This window comes from Leptosomus discolor, chromosome 1 (genome assembly GCF_034619465.1).
Source record: "Leptosomus discolor isolate bLepDis1 chromosome 1, bLepDis1.hap2, whole genome shotgun sequence".
Classification (NCBI taxonomy): Eukaryota; Metazoa; Chordata; class Aves; order Leptosomiformes; family Leptosomidae; genus Leptosomus; species Leptosomus discolor.
Genome location: NC_141391.1, coordinates 143,031,783 through 143,048,787, shown reverse-complemented (window position 1 = coordinate 143,048,787; position 17,005 = coordinate 143,031,783). Strand labels below are relative to the sequence as shown.

At 43.3% G+C, this 17,005-nt stretch overlaps 2 protein-coding genes across 2 annotated transcripts; one reads left to right on the top strand and one right to left on the bottom strand.

Moving 5' to 3' along the window:
• Positions 1-819: 819 nt before the first annotated feature.
• Positions 820-11,100, top strand: LOC104348010 (poly(U)-specific endoribonuclease-A). The gene is made up of 7 exons (XM_009953189.1): positions 820-830; positions 5,998-6,097; positions 8,035-8,146; positions 9,327-9,448; positions 9,534-9,646; positions 10,268-10,421; positions 10,843-11,100. The coding sequence occupies exons 1-7, from the start codon at positions 820-822 to the stop codon at positions 11,098-11,100; spliced, it is 870 nt and encodes a 289-aa protein (XP_009951491.1).
• A 1,626-nt stretch (positions 11,101-12,726) lies between these two features.
• On the bottom strand, positions 12,727-13,818 carry LOC104348011 (lactosylceramide 4-alpha-galactosyltransferase). Its single transcript, XM_009953190.2, has one exon. The coding sequence runs from the start codon at positions 13,816-13,818 to the stop codon at positions 12,727-12,729; it is 1,092 nt and encodes a 363-aa protein (XP_009951492.1).
• Positions 13,819-17,005: the final 3,187 nt, after the last annotated feature.

Below are 17,005 nucleotides of genomic sequence, written 5' to 3'. Positions count from 1 at the left end.
CATTGCTGGCCCCTGGTCATCCTGCTGTCCACTTACCAGCACCTGCCACCACATGCTTCCAGTGGTGCATGCAAAGTGCTGCCTTTGTCAAACATTTCCTGATTATAATGCCTCCTAATAGTTACAAGGTCCCAACTAGCAATTTCAGCTGTAAGCAGAGAAGCATACATTGGAGTTTTTTTCTTCCCCACCTGTAATTTTTTTGATCTCTGATTTATTATCATCTTCCATTCTATTTTCAAATGATAACTGTATATAGAACAGCAAGAATAGAATGGCCCATCCATCTCAGTCAAGGCTTTCAGAATTGAAATTCTTATTTCTGCACCCAAAATTCATGTAAAGATCTAAACTCTGTTAAGAAATAATCCAAAAGAACTCCTGATGCAATGCCATGACTCATTTCTGAAGTTCATACAAGGATCTCAGGACTGTATCTGAAAACCCAGGTGGCAGTCGCCATGCGTCTCTGCGCCATCACCTTCTGTATTCCCTGCCATACTGATGGCCTGCGGAGATAAGGCGAAGCAGGAGCCTGGGAGAGGTGACTCTGACTTCCTGGTCTGAATGTGCCTGCGCAGAGGGAGGTGTGAGACATGGTACGGTTCTTACGCTCCACGTCTTCTTGTGGGGTTTGGCACCTCCTGCCTCTCCCTTGCCTTCCTGCACTGCCTGTCAGTCTGAGTGACAGTCCTCAGCGGGCAAGTGGACTATAAGAGGGAGACAGCTCCACACATTTGACGACCAGGAGGATTTCTGAGCTTCAGGTTGCCTTGTCCCTGCTCAGTATACTTGCTAAGAGAAAAACTTCTTCCTGGCATGGCTAATGGGTAAGAGAAAAAATCATACTAGCTCTTCTCTAACGTGAAGGGCAGCACGGATGGGTTATATTCGTCTGGGAGACATGTAAAAGGGAGTTAGGTGAAATGTAGCACTTCAATAACCTTGCTTCTTCTTTCTATTCTATTAACTCTCTTCAAGCATAACAAGTTGGTGAGACAACTGAATCATAAGCTGTTTTAGCTAAAATAAGGTGGTGCTAAGATCAGATTTTGCTTAAACATAGCTGATAACATAGAATCAGTTCTCCAAACATCGTCTCCCTGCCCAGGACCTTGACAGAGTATTGGCCGAGTAACTGCCCACTCTTATGTTTGCCCTTGACAATGTATTTTCCTTTCCACCTACAAAACCTATCCTACTTATCCTTTGGTATTTCAAATACTAGCTTTAAACTAAGAAAAACATAATTGGACTCAAGTAAAAGACATTAAAAAATTGACACAATCGCTTGTATCTTCTATTAACCTTATAAGCTGATACATGTATTTCTCAACATTTGAACTGATTTTTTAAATTATTGGAAACTTCTTGTAAATAGTTGCTGTCCTGCTTTTGGCTGGGATAATTTTCTTCCTAGTAGCTGGTACAGTGCTGTATTTTGGATTTAGTATGAGAATGATATTGATAATACACTGATATTTTAGTTGTTGCTGAGGAGTGGTTATTCTAAGTCAAGGACTTTTCAGCTTCTCATGCCCTGTCAGTGAGAAGGATGGAGGGGCATAAGAAGCTGGGAGAGAGCATGGCCAGGACAGCTGACCCAAACTGGCCAAAGGAATATTCCATACCATATGAAGTCATGCCCAGTGTATAAACTGGGGGGGAGTTGGCCAGGAGGGGCCAATCGCTGCTTGGGGATTTGGATGGGCATCAGTCAGCAGGTGGTGAGCAATTGCATTGTGAATCACTTGCCTTTCTTGGGGTTTATTTCTTTTTCTTTTTGTTATCTTTATTTTCTTCTTCATTATTATTTCTTTTTAATTTCAACTATCAAACTGTTCTTATCTCAAGCCACAAGTTTTACTTGTTTTCTATTTTCCCCATCCCACTGGGGTGGGGGTGGGAGGAGTGAGCAAGCTGCTGCTTGATGCTTAGTTGCTGACTGGGGTTAAACCACGACACTGCTCAGGAGGTTTTCCAAATACTTTTCTTCTCTATGCCAAGATTAAAGGCTTTTCAAAACTGGATGTTGTTCAAAGGATCTCTAAAGGTAAATTTACTTTGGAGAAGATGTTCAATCAAACCTTCTTTGCAGGGCTTCACGTGACGCTTTTGCAATACATGTTTTTCTTGCTTTGACACTGTTGACTTGCTCACAGGTTTCGCCACTGATCCTTTAATCCTCTTCATGTCTTGAGTCATTTCTAGCAATAAAAGAACTTTTCTTGGGGCATTGTTTTGGATAGAATGAAAGTTTCATATAAGAAAATCACTTGGAAAAAACAGGGACATCATGTGAATGTTTCACTTGCAAGCTGTAATAAAGTGGAGACGCTAGGTTCTTTTGCTCTAGCCACACTGCAGGTGCATTAGAGTTACTATTGCAAAGAGCCGCCCCCAAAAGTTTTCTTAGCTCTTACAAGTGCAGACTAAGTATTCTTGTTACTGGGGTGGCGCTTTGCGCACATAAGCACATCCAAGCAAGACTCCGACTGGACAAAATCCAACTGGCCAGACTTCTTGCATGGAAGTAATTTATCCTACTCTTTTTCAGGAAAACCTTACCTAACTGCTGTGTGTCATGGATTTGCATTAAAGTGTTGGACGACTTCCCTTTGAAGTTGTCTCACCTCATATGTGTAAGCCAAGTTTATGGACCTTTTTTAAAGAAATACTGTCCAGAAAGAGTTTTACAAGATGACTATGTAAGTTGCTAAACAAGTTCTTTGCTTTCGCAGGGATGTATTTTTCTTTATTCTAAACTTCAGTTACAATGTCTAAAGGTGCTCTGCTCTATTTGGAAACTAAAGGGAAAACAAAAAGGCGAGGAAAAGTCCATGATAATATTCTGGTAGCACCCAGCAGAGAAAAAGGAGAGAAAACGCTTTTGTTTTATAAAATTAAGTGGCTTCAGAGTTTTGGGGCACATTTTCTGAATGCAGGAATACATTTAGTAGAAGCATATTTATTAAATAAATATGAGGATTGAAATCTGTAGGTACGCTCTTGCTGTAACCCTCTCCTGAGTAGACCCCTTGAGCTTGCCTCCATGAGCTCATGCGATATTCCATAACATTTCCAGAAGAGGAAAAATCCTACAGCACTTTATAAAAACAGGACAAATCTGCCAAGAGCAGACCAAGAACACACAGTAGGTATTGAAGGGCTGACAGATTTCCTGTATAGATGACTTTTACCAAAATACATACATACTAAAATATATTATTATGAAACACTATATATATGGAACAAAATATTGAAAAAAACCCCTGACATCACCCCCTAATATTTCACATACCTTGGATGTTCAACAGACAGCAGACTCCTATCTGCCACTGGTAGTTACTTCGAAAGTAAAAACTGTATTAGACATAATATGGCATTACTCAAACAGATGAGATAAGCTGGTGCACAGCAGTAGACAGCAGAAGGGTCTGGAAACCCAGGAGAAAAGTGAGCCAATAAAATTAGGTCAGTCCAAGGTAACATGAATGTAGACTTAAAGTTTGAAAACCATCTCCAGTACTGTTCTGTGAACTTGCTGATCTTGTTCTTTGGACTTCAGCTGAGCTGGTGAGATGAAAAATTTTCTGTTTAGTGTTGGTTTGTAAACTCTTTCAAGAAGGAATTGCTCTTCTTAAGGCTCTGGAAAGAATGTGGAGGTACTGCTGAAAATAAATAAAATATGCTGCTGTTGGTGGCTTCTGTGATATGCCATGAGGCTAACACCCTGTGAAGTTGGGCAGGTGCCTCATTTGGGCTGCACAGCCAGTATTGATACTGTGATGCCACAAGCCACACTTCTGTATAAGCAGAGCCTGGGGTTTGGGCAAGGGCTGAATATACCTCCTCTGTGACAGCCTCCTTCTGCTCCACTGTAAGATCCATGCAAGTACTTGTTCCAAGCAAAAAAAATCTTCCTTCATGTTCATGTTTAACCCTAGCAAAAAAACATATCTTTTGGCTCCCATATACTAGAAATTTTAGTCCTTTTCCTTCTTTCAGGTATTGACACCTATTGAAGCCCAGTTCAAAATTCAAGTGATCTGGAAGATATATCATTAACAACAATCTCAAAGTATCACAGAGCTCAAGTGAAAACAGACTGTCCGTGCCTCCTGCATAGTTGAGGCACACGATGACTCAAACTCCCAGTCGCAGGCAGACTGAGGTGTGGCAGCCAAAGTAGTTACGGTTGTCTGCCCTGCCCTTCTGTAGGAGGTTACTCTCCCCACTCTAAATAACACTGTGTATAATATGAATATCAAAAATATTCTTTATGCTCCTCAGCTGCTGCAGCTTATCCTCAGGTGCATTAATGTAAACTGACTGCTTTTGGCTCTTAACTCAGGGATATGAATTCCTCTGGGCAACATGCTCTTGAGGAGTTAAGCGCAGCTTGCTTATCCTTTTCACGGTTTTAATCTTAGGCCGTACAAGTTCCATCCCACAGTTACACACACAATTCTGGAGAAAAAGTTTCAGTTCTCCAAGCACACTTTGCTACTTTCTATTTCTTTCAACGTGGAGCTTAGACCAGCAGTTTCTGAGCCAGTCATAAAGTGCAGACCAGGACAGGAGAAGGCACATAAAATCCTGCTCTGCTGCTTCTAGACTGTTCTCCCACCATTTGATTAATGCCCTCTTTTCTGCTTTGACCTCTATTCCCTCCCTGCCAACAAGGGGGCAGGCGCCCGCCTGGCTCTTTCAGCTCTTCCTCTCAAGCTGCCTCACATCAAGGCTGCCAACATCAGAAGACTGTGACCTTGCCACAACATACATTTGCTCTTTCTGTTAAAGAGAGCAGGGAATTTGCCACTGGCAGGAGGATGCAGCAAGTATCTCCGTCCTGGCCAGGATAAAAGGAGAAGACATAACAGTAATCAGTTAGGAGGTTCAGAGTTGGGCTTGAAGGTGCCTTGGTTCAGTTTAGGAGAACCAGTTGTTAAATTCACAGCAAGTGCCCAAATGGCTATTTGAAAAAAATGCCCATTGTTGACAAATTTCTGTACTTTTTTTTTCTTTTCTTGAGAGCATCTGCTTTGGAGGAGAAATTGAAAATTATCAAACGGTTCTTCTCTCGGCTTCGATGCATGTGCTGGTTTGTAACTGATTAATTCAACTGTCAGTCATTTAAAGATTAATCCACTTCTCTTTCTTCTCCACTCTGTTGTCTTGCTCTTACATGTTAGTGGGGACATAATGCCTTTGAAACTGGAGCTACCTTTGGGTGGTTCATCACAACAACAACCATTCCTAAATCTTGTTGATAGGTGGATGGATAGACTTCTGAAAACTATACACTGTTATGTAGGACAAAATTCCATTAAAATGAAGAAAGGACGAGCCTGGGTAGGTTTGTATGTGCATCAGAGATCAGTGCGTGAGAGAATTTTAATTGTATGCAGACCCTGTGTTTAGAGTCTTTTAGTCACCCTCCGTCACACTAACTGTATGCTAAGATAACCACGCGTATGGGCGAAGGAAGGCATATCTAGTGTAGAGTCTTGCAGGAAAAAAGATAGGAAGAGTGTACATAAGATTGCTGCTAGAAAAACATCATAAAGAGAATCCTTTGCTTTTTGGTTTGTTGTGTAGTGTTGCTGCATGCTGATAACAATCTCCTGCTTGCCTCTGGTTTGTACATAGAATCCTCCTGAATGAAACTCCACATTCTTCATTTTTATTTCAGTGCATGGAAAACCACAGGAAGGCTTATTAACAAGAACTTTGTTAAAATATACTCTAAAATAACCCTAGGGAAGGCTCAAGTTTCCTTACAGGTTACCTGCATTTTTAAATATGAACACGAACCATAAGCTCTATGAGTTTTAGAGCAGCATTGACAGAAAGGTGTGGGGAGAAGAGAAAGCTCTCCTGATGACAAGCTAGTATCCGGAACATAGAGTGACATTAGAAGACTCTAGAAGTGACTTGCAGACTTAATAGCATGTGTCTTTTAACTTGTGTATATTTCTCTGGATTTCTTGACAGGAAGCCCTTCAATCATGAACTTTCTAAACTTTTCAATGAGATGTGGGACATGGATGTTAACCGCCTTATGCCTGGGAAGGACTACACAATTGATTTGCAGGTAACCAGTTGCTAAGTCACATGAGGATTAAGGGCAGTATGGTACTGTAGGAAAAGGTGTCTGCAAAACTGCCTTTTGCCGAGTTGCCTATACTTCGTTATTTCCACTAATGGCATAGGAATGACTGCCTAATGACAAAGAACCACTTAGGAGAGGGAACAGTACAGAGAACACATTAATGGTCCACACTACCTGGATGTTGGTTACAAGTGGAGTCTCTCAGGTGTCTGTCTTGGGTCCTATAACATTTAATATTTTTATTAGTGGCCTGGAGGAGATGGAGTGCAGCCTTTCCAGATGCAGATCACAGCAAACTGGTGATGAAGTTGGTATGCTCAAGCGCAGGGCTTCTCTTCACCTGGACATAGGCAGGCTGGAGGAATAGGCTAAGGAAGGGGCACCATGAAATTCAGGACAAAGGACAAATGCAATCAGAACAGGATGCCCAGAGAAACTGTGAAATCTCCATATCTGGAGGTTTTCAAGACCCAACAAGATGACACCCTGAGCAATACGGTCTGAATTCAGTGTTGACCATACTTTGAGCAGGACTAGATATGTCCTGAGGTCCCCTCCGCCCTGGCTGTTTCTCTGTGTGTATGACTGCATGTGTGTATGGTCTGGGTGACTTGCAGCAAGGGAGAAGGGGAGATAGGTCCTAAGTTATTCTTGGGGCAATAAAGAAGGAATTTGAGGAATTCCTGAGTCTCTCCTAGGGAGTATGGAGTAGCACAGAGGTGTGGGTGAGGAGCATTTAAGGATTGTTGCTACCAGTCCCAGGGAACTGTGAGGGAGGAGTGGATATCAGATTTGATGAGCAGCCATTTCAGTCCTTGCCAGCTCAGCGTAGTGCAAACATGACCATGTGTTTTGGCCACAAATTGCAGCAGGCCACTGAATATTCAGTATCCAATTCTATACTCGCACAAGTGCTCAGACACTTTATTTCAACATTGCTTCATATTATAAGATTTCGTTTTCTGTTGATGATAAACTTGAAAAAACGGGTACCTACCACAGGCCAGAATGTGCGTGGGGAAAACTTTTCCTGTGTGGTTTCTCCATTTCTCAGAACAAGGCTTTAGTTACATCTTGCCCATGTTAACCAACTGCTACTCGTCTTTTCCCTGCTTTGAGAATGCCCTATTTGGAACAGAAATTTGAAAATTGTCAGGAAAGCCTCCTTTCCATTTTGGATGTGCTTATTGGTAACATTGATTAAAATACCCTTAAATGTGGGCAACCAGAAGTCTTTGAAAACTTCAGAGCACCAGGATGCACCAGTCTAAAGCTGGTGGAGCTGCACAGAACTATCTCGGCATCTCCCTGGCACTGGGGTGGTGGCTGGGGCTGTGGTCAGAAGTCAGAAAACAATGGCTAAGCCTGAGGGATCCTAATCAGGAGTTGGACTGCTTAAGCATTATCAGAGAAGAGAGGACAATTAGATGGGCTAGCTTGGGGAGTAGGGACTCAGGAGAGAAACAACCCCTCTGCTGCACTGCGTGGCCTCATAAACTATACGCAGTGGGTCCGTGGGTTACAAATGAACAGAGAAGGAAGTGCCCAGATCTCCTTTTTATTTACTTGTGTCAGGAAGGAGCCGTGGCTCTACATTACTTCTCTTTATCATGTGTTGTATATATAGCATAGTAGCACAGCCGGTTACTGAGCAGAACTGAGCTCTTACATGGGTCCTCACAATCGTCTCTGAAAATGAGTCAACAGAGAAGTTTCATGCTCCTACGGTATCAAAGATTATGTCTTTTTTCTTTATGCTGTCAGTTCTTCTGTAATGTGTTCTCTTGTTTCATAGGAAGACCATTCCTAACAAAGAATCCTGATAGCATTATGGGTTTTGTTTTTATTATAAAGGCAGGCACTGTCTCCTCTAAGGGCATCTTAGTTCTTTCATTGTTTTACTCTGGTGTTTCTCCTAGGGAAAAGCAGGTGCCGCACAGCAAGGTGACAGTGCTGTCCAGGACAGCGCAGCCAGACATCTGTTTCACAATGTAAATGAAGAACGCCTGAAGAGCATAAAAACTTTTGCAAGTGAGACCTTTTATTTTATTAATTGTGGAAATGACATGAAGAATCCATGTTGGTTTTTATGTGTTTGTCTAAAATACAATATGATATATAATTTGGATGGTGATGATGATCATCGGGCCGCATGTCATTTGAAGGTAGTTTCTACAACATTTCCATGGAGGTTACTGTTGCCTCAGCCTCAGGACGAACGTCCTTTTGTGCCTTAGCCAAAATATGAATTTCTCTGTGGTTCTTCCACTACGAAGTGAAATGTGTTAAAAAAGACGCCAAAGTGATCTTTCCTGCTTTGCTTACAGCTTCTAGCCCTCTCAGATAGCACTAGGTCCACAGCTACTTCTTGCATTTCTGTTGAGGGTTATACTTCAAGCATGTCTATGAATGTGTGTTTCCTTCCCTGATTTTTCTTTTCCCCAGAGCGTTACATTAAGCTGATCAAACAGCCAGCATAACGGGCAGCACCATTTTTCTCTGTTCTCCCCCTTCATCTCTGAGCTACACAATGGTGTGTCTAGTGAGGGCAGCCCTGGTACTCATTGAACCCTATGCTGAGTCCCTTCAGCTCACTAACCTGGCAGAAGATGACTTAGGTTTTTGACCTCAAGTATTTTTCTACGAACTTGGTGTGCTGAATCAGCCCTCAGAGTCCACTGAGTGTCAGAGCACGTATAGACGAAATGACGCGAGGGAGCATGTGGCAAAAGGGGTGCGAAGGAGAAAATGAACCCATCCACTCGGTGGCCACACGCTTAAGCTCAAGCCATCTCATGTAGGTTTATGCTGTATTGTTGCTCTACCAAAGTAATGCCCACAAAGCTTTCTGCCAGCATAGCAGAAGCCTATGTTCATAACCCTACATCTGTAATTCTGGTGGTCAGATATGATTTGTTTTGGTAGAAGGTCACCATTGCTTCAGCACTTAGTTCCATAAGGAAGCTTAGCAGCGAGCTGTTTATCTTAAAAAGAACTACAGCAGTGGTCTGGCCTTGAGTCACCTCTAGACCTACACCCAACGGTGTACCTGAGAATGAAATTTGACGTATAAAGGAATGTCTTTCTGTAAGGGCTGTCAAGGCATATTATATGGCATCTTTTTATGATGGCAGTCTCTAATGTCAGGTATGATTAGGCATATGGCCTGTTCATCAGAACGAGGATGCTGAAAGTTTCTCTTTTTCTGCAGCCTTTATTTCCTTATTGGACAACTATGAGACATCAACCGGTGTAGCAGAAGTAGTGACTCCAGAAGAAATAGTTGAAAATAATTGTTTTCTTGATGCAATCTTAGCGACAGAAGTCATGAAAGTGAGTAACACAGATCTTTTTTAGTCAGTGAAAACACTGAATTAAAAAGTAAACTCTGTATATGTCTTGCTTTTCTATCCTTCAGCTAGCTCATGAATATCTGCTTAAAAAAAACTTAGCAAAGCCAAACCTTGCCGATTTCAAACATCAACTGTATGACATCTGGTTCGAGCTCTACGCCAGGAAAGAAGGAGACAGGTACGTTTGATGGATATGATTCTTGATAATCTCTTCACTATTCTGACTCAGGTAAATATAAGCCCAACTGCCATCTGTTACAGAACTGGAAGACAGCCTCAGAACATGGCCTAAATCAGGTGTTCATCGGTCCCACACAGATCATGTTTAAAGACTTACTGATCAGGTACTAACAGTGCTGACCCTTGGGGTACACCACTGCTGAATTGCCTCTGGCTGCACTTCGTGTCCCTAATCACAGGCCTTCAACTGCAGACATTCATTGACTTTTCGGCCCACCACATCATCCGCTTTTGTAATCTGTACCTCATCTATTTGTCTATGAGTCTGTTATGGCAGACAGTGTCACGAGCCTTGCTAAAATGTGGATAAGCAGCAGTGATGCCTCTGTGGCATTTAGTAGCAACCTTTATTATCCAACACAAATTTAGACTTCATGGCTAAATTTCATCAAAGTTTTGTGCAAAGTAAGAAAGAAAACCCAACAAATCCAAACAAATAAAAAAACTGCTCACAAATCAACCTAAACGAGCTTGTGCATCTTCTTGCCTGTTACCTCTGCCAATTTGAACTATTTAAACACATAAAAGACCTATATATTGTTTTTTTGGTTTATTACAGACCTGATTCTTGCGGTTTTGAACATGTTTTTGTTGGAGAAACGAGGCGTGGAAAACAGATCTTAGGTTTGCACAACTGGGTGCAATTTTACCTTCAGGAAAAGCTCAACCAAATTGACTACAAGGGATATGTCGCTCGGAAGAACAAAACCAGGGTAAGAACAAGCAGGGTGCCTTTGCAAATAAGACAAATGGATCCAGAGATAAAAGTTGTGGTAATGAATCAAGGCACAACAATGCAATCACAGACTCAAATGTTTTGAACCTAATTTGTCCAAGTGTACATAAGCAGAAGAAATACTGGTATGCCCTCAAGTCCAGCTTTCTTTTTTGCAAAAACTATTTAAAAAGGTAATGCTGGTGTTTACAGAATCACAACACTGCTGAAGCTTAATTGAGATGAATGATCATGTACGCTCCAGAGGACAGGGAAAAGGCTGTGCTCCAGCTATAGCACCCTGGCACAGCAAGGATGACTGAATCTTGCAATGCTCTCAAAAATCTGGTGTCGGAAATTGTATCTGTCTGGTCACAGCTGTGTTGGAGATTATTCTGTTGTTTTGTTTATGCTTTCAGCCTGACAAGGATGACCAAGTTTTGAGCATCCAGTTCAGCTGGAAGGGCTCAATCAAGCCAATTGGAAGCACCTTTATTGGTGTCAGCCCGGAATTTGAATTTGCCCTTTACACCATCATTTTCCTGCTGGCTGAAGAAAGAGTCACACGTGAAACAGTGAAGATAGAGGAATATGAGCTACAGCTGGTTGTTTGCCGCCATGGGCACCATATTGGAACAGCATATCCAGTACTTCTCAGCAACAGTAACGAAGACTAGTAGTTAGAGTGATCGGGCAACATTTCCTTTTTTTCTTGGGGGGGGCGGGCAGGTGGGGACAGACAACCAGACAGCAGAGTAAGTTGATGCATTGTGTTATACAACTTCTTTCAAGTAAAAATTGATGACTCACTTTTGGTCTGCAATGGAGTATTTAATCAATAGTGTGCCATTGCTCAGTATCTGACAAATCTTGAAACATACTGCTGCTTACATTAAAAGCTGGATCAAACTTACATCAGCCTTCCTTCACGCATGATAGCCCAGCAAATAATGGCATTTAGGAAAAGGCCATATTAAAATTGATACACGTATTTCTCTTATTTGTTAGCTATTGGATATCTGAAAGAGCAATAACCACACATTGCTTATACTTTGTCTCCCAGGCAGGAACTTTGATTTGGCACAAGCAGAACCACAGTACATTTTTTTTTTTCTCCTCTTCTGATTTCAAATGCATTTTTACAATTACAGTGCCCTGGACACACAGGAGACACATTCAGCTGTGAGAATTGTCATCAGATCAACAACTGGTCTATCACTGCATTGGCTCTGCCCAGGTTTGCTAGAAGCCACAGCTGGCTTTATTGCACCTAACTTTAAAAGTCCATGGTATAGGCACCTGTGTTCCCATTACAGGCAGTGATGCCTGCAGTCACTTATCTGCTTGTGTCATCTGCATGAAGATGAGAGGAGTGACCCTGCATAATCCGTTGACTCGATCCCCAGTGACCATAATAAGATGTCACTGGGGACACTGGTCCTAGCTCTGGACCTGGTCACTGGTCCCTCTGCTGATATGGACACTTCTGTCCCTGTTCTTCCACAATGTGTTCAGTACTCCAGTGAAAGGAATGTAATGCTTCTTGCAGCAATGCAGAAGCAGGCAGATGCTGAGACCCTCTGAGAGTGTGACAAGGCCTGTTGAGATGTGCACATCTCACAAGAATTTCTTCAACAGAGCAAGGATCTTTACTCAAACTGGTAAAAGAAGTGCATTTGTCTATTTGTTCTCCTGAAGAGGACCAGAAAAGTTGACCCATTGCTGTGGAATGTAAAACAGTAGAAAAGATCATTTGAAATGAAAGTACCTTTGGAAAGCAAGAAAAACATTACACTGAGCTGAGTGGGGACTTAATATATTTTCTATTTCTTAAAGCAATTTTCATATATTCTCCACATATTTCACCAGCTGTAAGAATCTTTACCACGTGAGGAATTTGGTCCTAAGCTCCAGTAAACCGTGTCCTATAGCACTGGCTGGCATTGATTTACATACTTAGAAATGTTACAGTGAGCAAGCCAAGTGTTCCTACAGCTGTTGAAACTACGTGAGAGGCTTTTCAGGCCTAATACACAGCAGGAGCAGTTGAGAGAACAGCAATAGAGATAGGCACCAATGAACAAGTTCACCCTTCCCTGCAGCATCAACAAGGGTCCAAATTTAGGTTCTAGTGTATATTTGAAGCACGTAGGATCTGAGGCAGATATTGGAAATAGTACAAAATCACTGAGCTGTCACACAGAATACCTGCTCCGTGGGCTAGAAACTTAATTCTGTGGAAGGTGAAAGGCATTCAGTTTCCTCCATGTTGGGGAAATTCCCTGCAGCCAAGGGCTTACAGGTCACGTTGCAGGCCTTGACTCCTCTTCAGAGTCCCTCTTCATCTTCACATATGTAGCAGGGCAGAACTGAGAATGCAGCTGAGCCAGCAAAGCCTGGGATGTGACCTGTAGCCTTGTCCCATGGCTCAGTTTGTTCCATACGTGCACCGCGTAGGTGTTCTTAAGGAGCTTTTGAAGGTCCAAGGAGCTGATTGCTTCAAATAACTTCTGCCATTCACCCCAGTGAATAGGATAAAAGGCTTCTGAGGAAAGAGCACTCACTCCTTTGCAGCTCATAGCATTCTGGATATTAGTGATGGAGCACCACTTCTTGAAGACACGCGTTAAGAGCAGTGGACCCTGGTGCCCCCAGGTCCAGCTGTTGTAGTTCTCCACAAAGTCCTTCATGCAAAGCTCCATGAACTCATGTTTGGGTTTAAAGGACAGAAAGGCCCCATTCAGCATATCATGGGACTGGATACCGAGGGCATTGGTGAGGTTCTTTAAGTTCTTAAGCACAATGAAGTCTGTGTCCAGGTAGATGCCACCGAATTTCCACATGATGACAATTCTGCAGGCATCAGACAGGACGGGTAAGAAATAAGGCTCCCAGCGCTGCTGAGCCTGCAAGTACCAGTTTGCCAGAGGTGTTCCAGAAAAAAGCTCTGACAGGTCCAGTGGACGGATTTCCACATTGGGAAAGAAGCTCAGCAACGAGAAGCCCCAGTGGTTGGGTAACGAGACGTCACCGTTTGCCAAACCTTTCATGAGCACCACGACCCTTGTCCCAGGGTGCGCCCGGGCTGCTGACTCCACAGAGCATGTGAACAGGTAACTTGGGCTAATTCTCTCCGAGGTCTCCACAAAAAACACATCCCCTGGGGAAGGAGCGGGTCCATCGGCAGTGGGATGAGGAAGGCAAGGCAAAAACTGTTCACACCTGTTTTGTGTAGGCAAGCTGTAGAACTGGCCCTCAGCATCCTCCCCAGCTCTCCAGTAGAACATGACAAAGGCAAAGAACACAAATGAAATGGTGAGAATAAAGAGAGCCCCAAGCCTGCAGTTCAGCAGCACCGTGGTCCGTTTTGGCAGGCAGTTGGACATCCTGGGCATTCTTGCTCCTTTCAGAGCCTGCTCTCACAAGACAACTGTCATGACCTGAAAGAGAGGAGAGAAGACACTGACAGGCAAGGCAGCAGACCACGAGCCTTGGAACAGTGCTATGGCAGAACAGAACTCTCCTTCCTACACCACAGGACAGCATGCTTAAATTATGCCTTTTGGTAATTACTGAAGTAGTCTCCTGGCTTCTCCATATTGTCACAGGGCCTTCAGATCCCACATCAGAACTACTGCCCATCTTTGGATCCCTCTCTTTCAAACACAAAATAAGGACAAGTCTCTCTTTTCTGTGTATCACAAACCAAGACTGATCCTCAGTTCTGTCCATGTAAGTTGTGCTTGCTGCTTGGAAGGATGTACAGCACTTGCACTCAAATGGCCTACCTTCATGGTGGTGCACAACAAACGCTGGGAACAGCATTAGAGACCTTATATGTCATCTTCTAGAATTTCAGGTCATTCTGGACATGAGATATACATGCAAAAAACCCTAGGATGAGGAAATAGGAATGCTCCTTATGAATATTCCTGGACCTCTGTCAACGGACATGATGTGGAACTGCTACCCTGATGAGAGTTTTCTCTCATCATGAGAGTTTTTTCCCCTGATACACAGCCTGTCCTTCCCCAAAACCGAACACAATACGAAAACCCCAGTGCTGACACCAGTTTTTATCAAGGGGCCTCAGTCTCCAAGGCTGTTGAACCAGCAGTTGTTGCCTTTTGAAATCAATCACCCACCCCTACAGAAAGCCTGACTCATTTTTCATGGCACTGTAGGATAGCAGAATGGATGGATAGTGGGAGGGGAATTGATACAAGGCAGCTTTGGAGGCAAATGTAGATGATAAGGACAAGAACTGACTAGGTGAAGAGAGTTTCAAGGCTGCTTCCCAACCCTGCTCCCCTGCCCAGTCCCCACTTCTACCTTCTCTGGTAGATGGTGCTGGCTAACCCAGTCATCACCAACAGAGCATGCAAAGGCCATGCTGGCTCTGACCTGCTCAGCTCTGCCAGTGGAATCACCTAGTAATGCATTTGCAATCCCCCCCCTCCACCCTACCCTTACTTCCTCTCTTCCTCCTGCAAAAGGGAAGGATGGAGAGGAAGATATTATTAACAAGGCAGCAACAAAAAGAGAAGTCATTCTAGCTACATTCTCAGCATTAGCATTTCTGCCCTGGCTTCTCCTTAAAGTGAAGGAAAGCAGAACTAGTGCCTCCTGGGCCCACCACTGGGGCAGCAAAGGTCAATGCACAAAAGCATGTGAAAAGGCAGTGAGGAGGATTGTGGCATTTAGGACGAGAGGAAAGGGCCTCAAGGCGTGCCAGAAGAGGTTTAGGATACTGGATATTAGGAAAAATTTCTTCACTGAAAGGATTGTCAAGCACTGGAACAGGCTTCCCAGGGAAGTGGGTGAGTCACCGTCCCTGGAGGTATCTGAAAGACGTGTAGACGTGGCACTTGGGGACATGGTTTAGTGCGGACTTAGCAGCGTTAGGTTTATGGTTCGACCCAATGATCTTAAAGGTCTCCAACCTAAATGATTTCTCCTGCCTCCCTCGGCTCCATCTCCAAATCCAAATCCCCATGCTCCAGAACAGCAAAAGATTTAATCAAACAGCTGTAACCAAACAGACAGGGAACAGGACAGAGAACCCAGCTGGCACGATCCCATTTGTCATTCACCCCTCATTATTGCAACTGGGTCACATACTAAACTCTCCGCTTAGCCAGAAAATGAACCGTCAGCCACACTGGAGGTTTCTAAATGCAACAGCATGGAGCCACTGCCTTCCACTAGACACTGGGGCTTGCCAGGGCAGAGGAGAGGCAGCTGATATGCAAATCATCAGCTCTGGATTCCCACAACATTTTCTTCTCCTGCAGAGAAATACTAGCATGCGCTGTGAGTGTTACAGGCAGCAAAAAAAACCCACTCTGCTTTTTACATACCTATTTCCCCCCTCCCTCCATACCCTAGCTGGTTGAATCCTGTAAATAATTTGTAGCTTGGTAAGCTGAAGAAGAGAAAGCAGGTACAGAGTTTGGGGGCAGAGCCTTTGCTGTAGAGAAGGCAGGAAAGCATGGCTCTAATCTAACAGTGAGCAAGCTTCAAGATTACATGCGTATTTTTAATAAGACGAGGAACTTCTACTACAATCACACTTCTATAGATTTAAAAACATATTTCTTGCTTTTGTAGTGGATAAGAGAACGTTTCAGATGCTTCATTCGCCAGTCCATTTATTTCACAAAACACAGGAAATCTGGGTCTCTGCCTTCCTCCGAAATTGCCATTGTACAGAAACTGCAAATACTACTCACCCGTCCCTCAAGACACCACAGAAGTTACTGCTCAGCTGGACAAGATTTTCAGGAAGTTAGTGTTTCTGAGAGTGCCTGTAACTGTAGTCTGGCACTTTCTTTTTCTGAAAAGAAATGGTGAGATATGGAGTCTGAATGCATGGAGAAAACAAGCAGATCAAGGAGGATGTGATGTCATAAATCCAGTTAGTACAGTGGCTGATATAAGGGTCATGCAGCTATGTTGTAAAGAACCCATCTAATTAGAAATCCATCAGGAAAAAAAAAAAAACCAAAACAACAACCCCACAACAAAAGAAGGAGGAAATTGAAACCCCATTATCACTACACATTAATTTTTATACTGTGGCAGGAAACTGGTTGCTGTTTTCTTTTACTTTGCTAAGAATTCCTAGTACTCATGCTGCTTGTGTGGCTGCCAGGAGAATTGAGCTGAGAGTTCCATGGAGCTGCCTCCTCCCACCCCAAGACTTCAGTTTTGAATGCTCCTTTGAGCACACATTCTTTTGACCAATTAGTTTACTCATTCATTTGGGAATACTCCCTCTGATGCCAGGTACTTCACTGAGTGACTTTGCCAAATTCAGGTGTTCCTCATTTTACGACAGAGTTCCCCCTTGTCCCCATGCTTGATAGTGGCTGACCTTCCCTTACAGAAGACACTTTGACACGTTCATAAAATACCACCTCTATCCATACATCCACTAAGTTTAGGGTGTACTGCAGTTTCTACTCAGTTGCCTGCAACAAATGTCAGGCCTATTGCTCTGTAGCTTCCCAGATCCCTCTCCCCTCCCCAAATCCTTCCAAGCACTGCAGCATCACAGACAGACTCGTAAGATGCCAACAC

Bases quoted from the DNA above. Each gene is read 5' to 3' on its own strand.
- LOC104348010 (XM_009953189.1), top strand. The intron at 6,098-8,034 runs GTAACCAGTTGC...TGTTTCTCCTAG, and splicing joins ACTACACAATTGATTTGCAG to GGAAAAGCAGGTGCCGCACA. The intron at 8,147-9,326 runs GTGAGACCTTTT...CTTTTTCTGCAG, and splicing joins GAGCATAAAAACTTTTGCAA to CCTTTATTTCCTTATTGGAC.
- LOC104348011 (XM_009953190.2), bottom strand. From the start codon at position 13,818: ATGCCCAGGATGTCCAACTGCCTGCCAAAACGGACCACGGTGCTGCTG.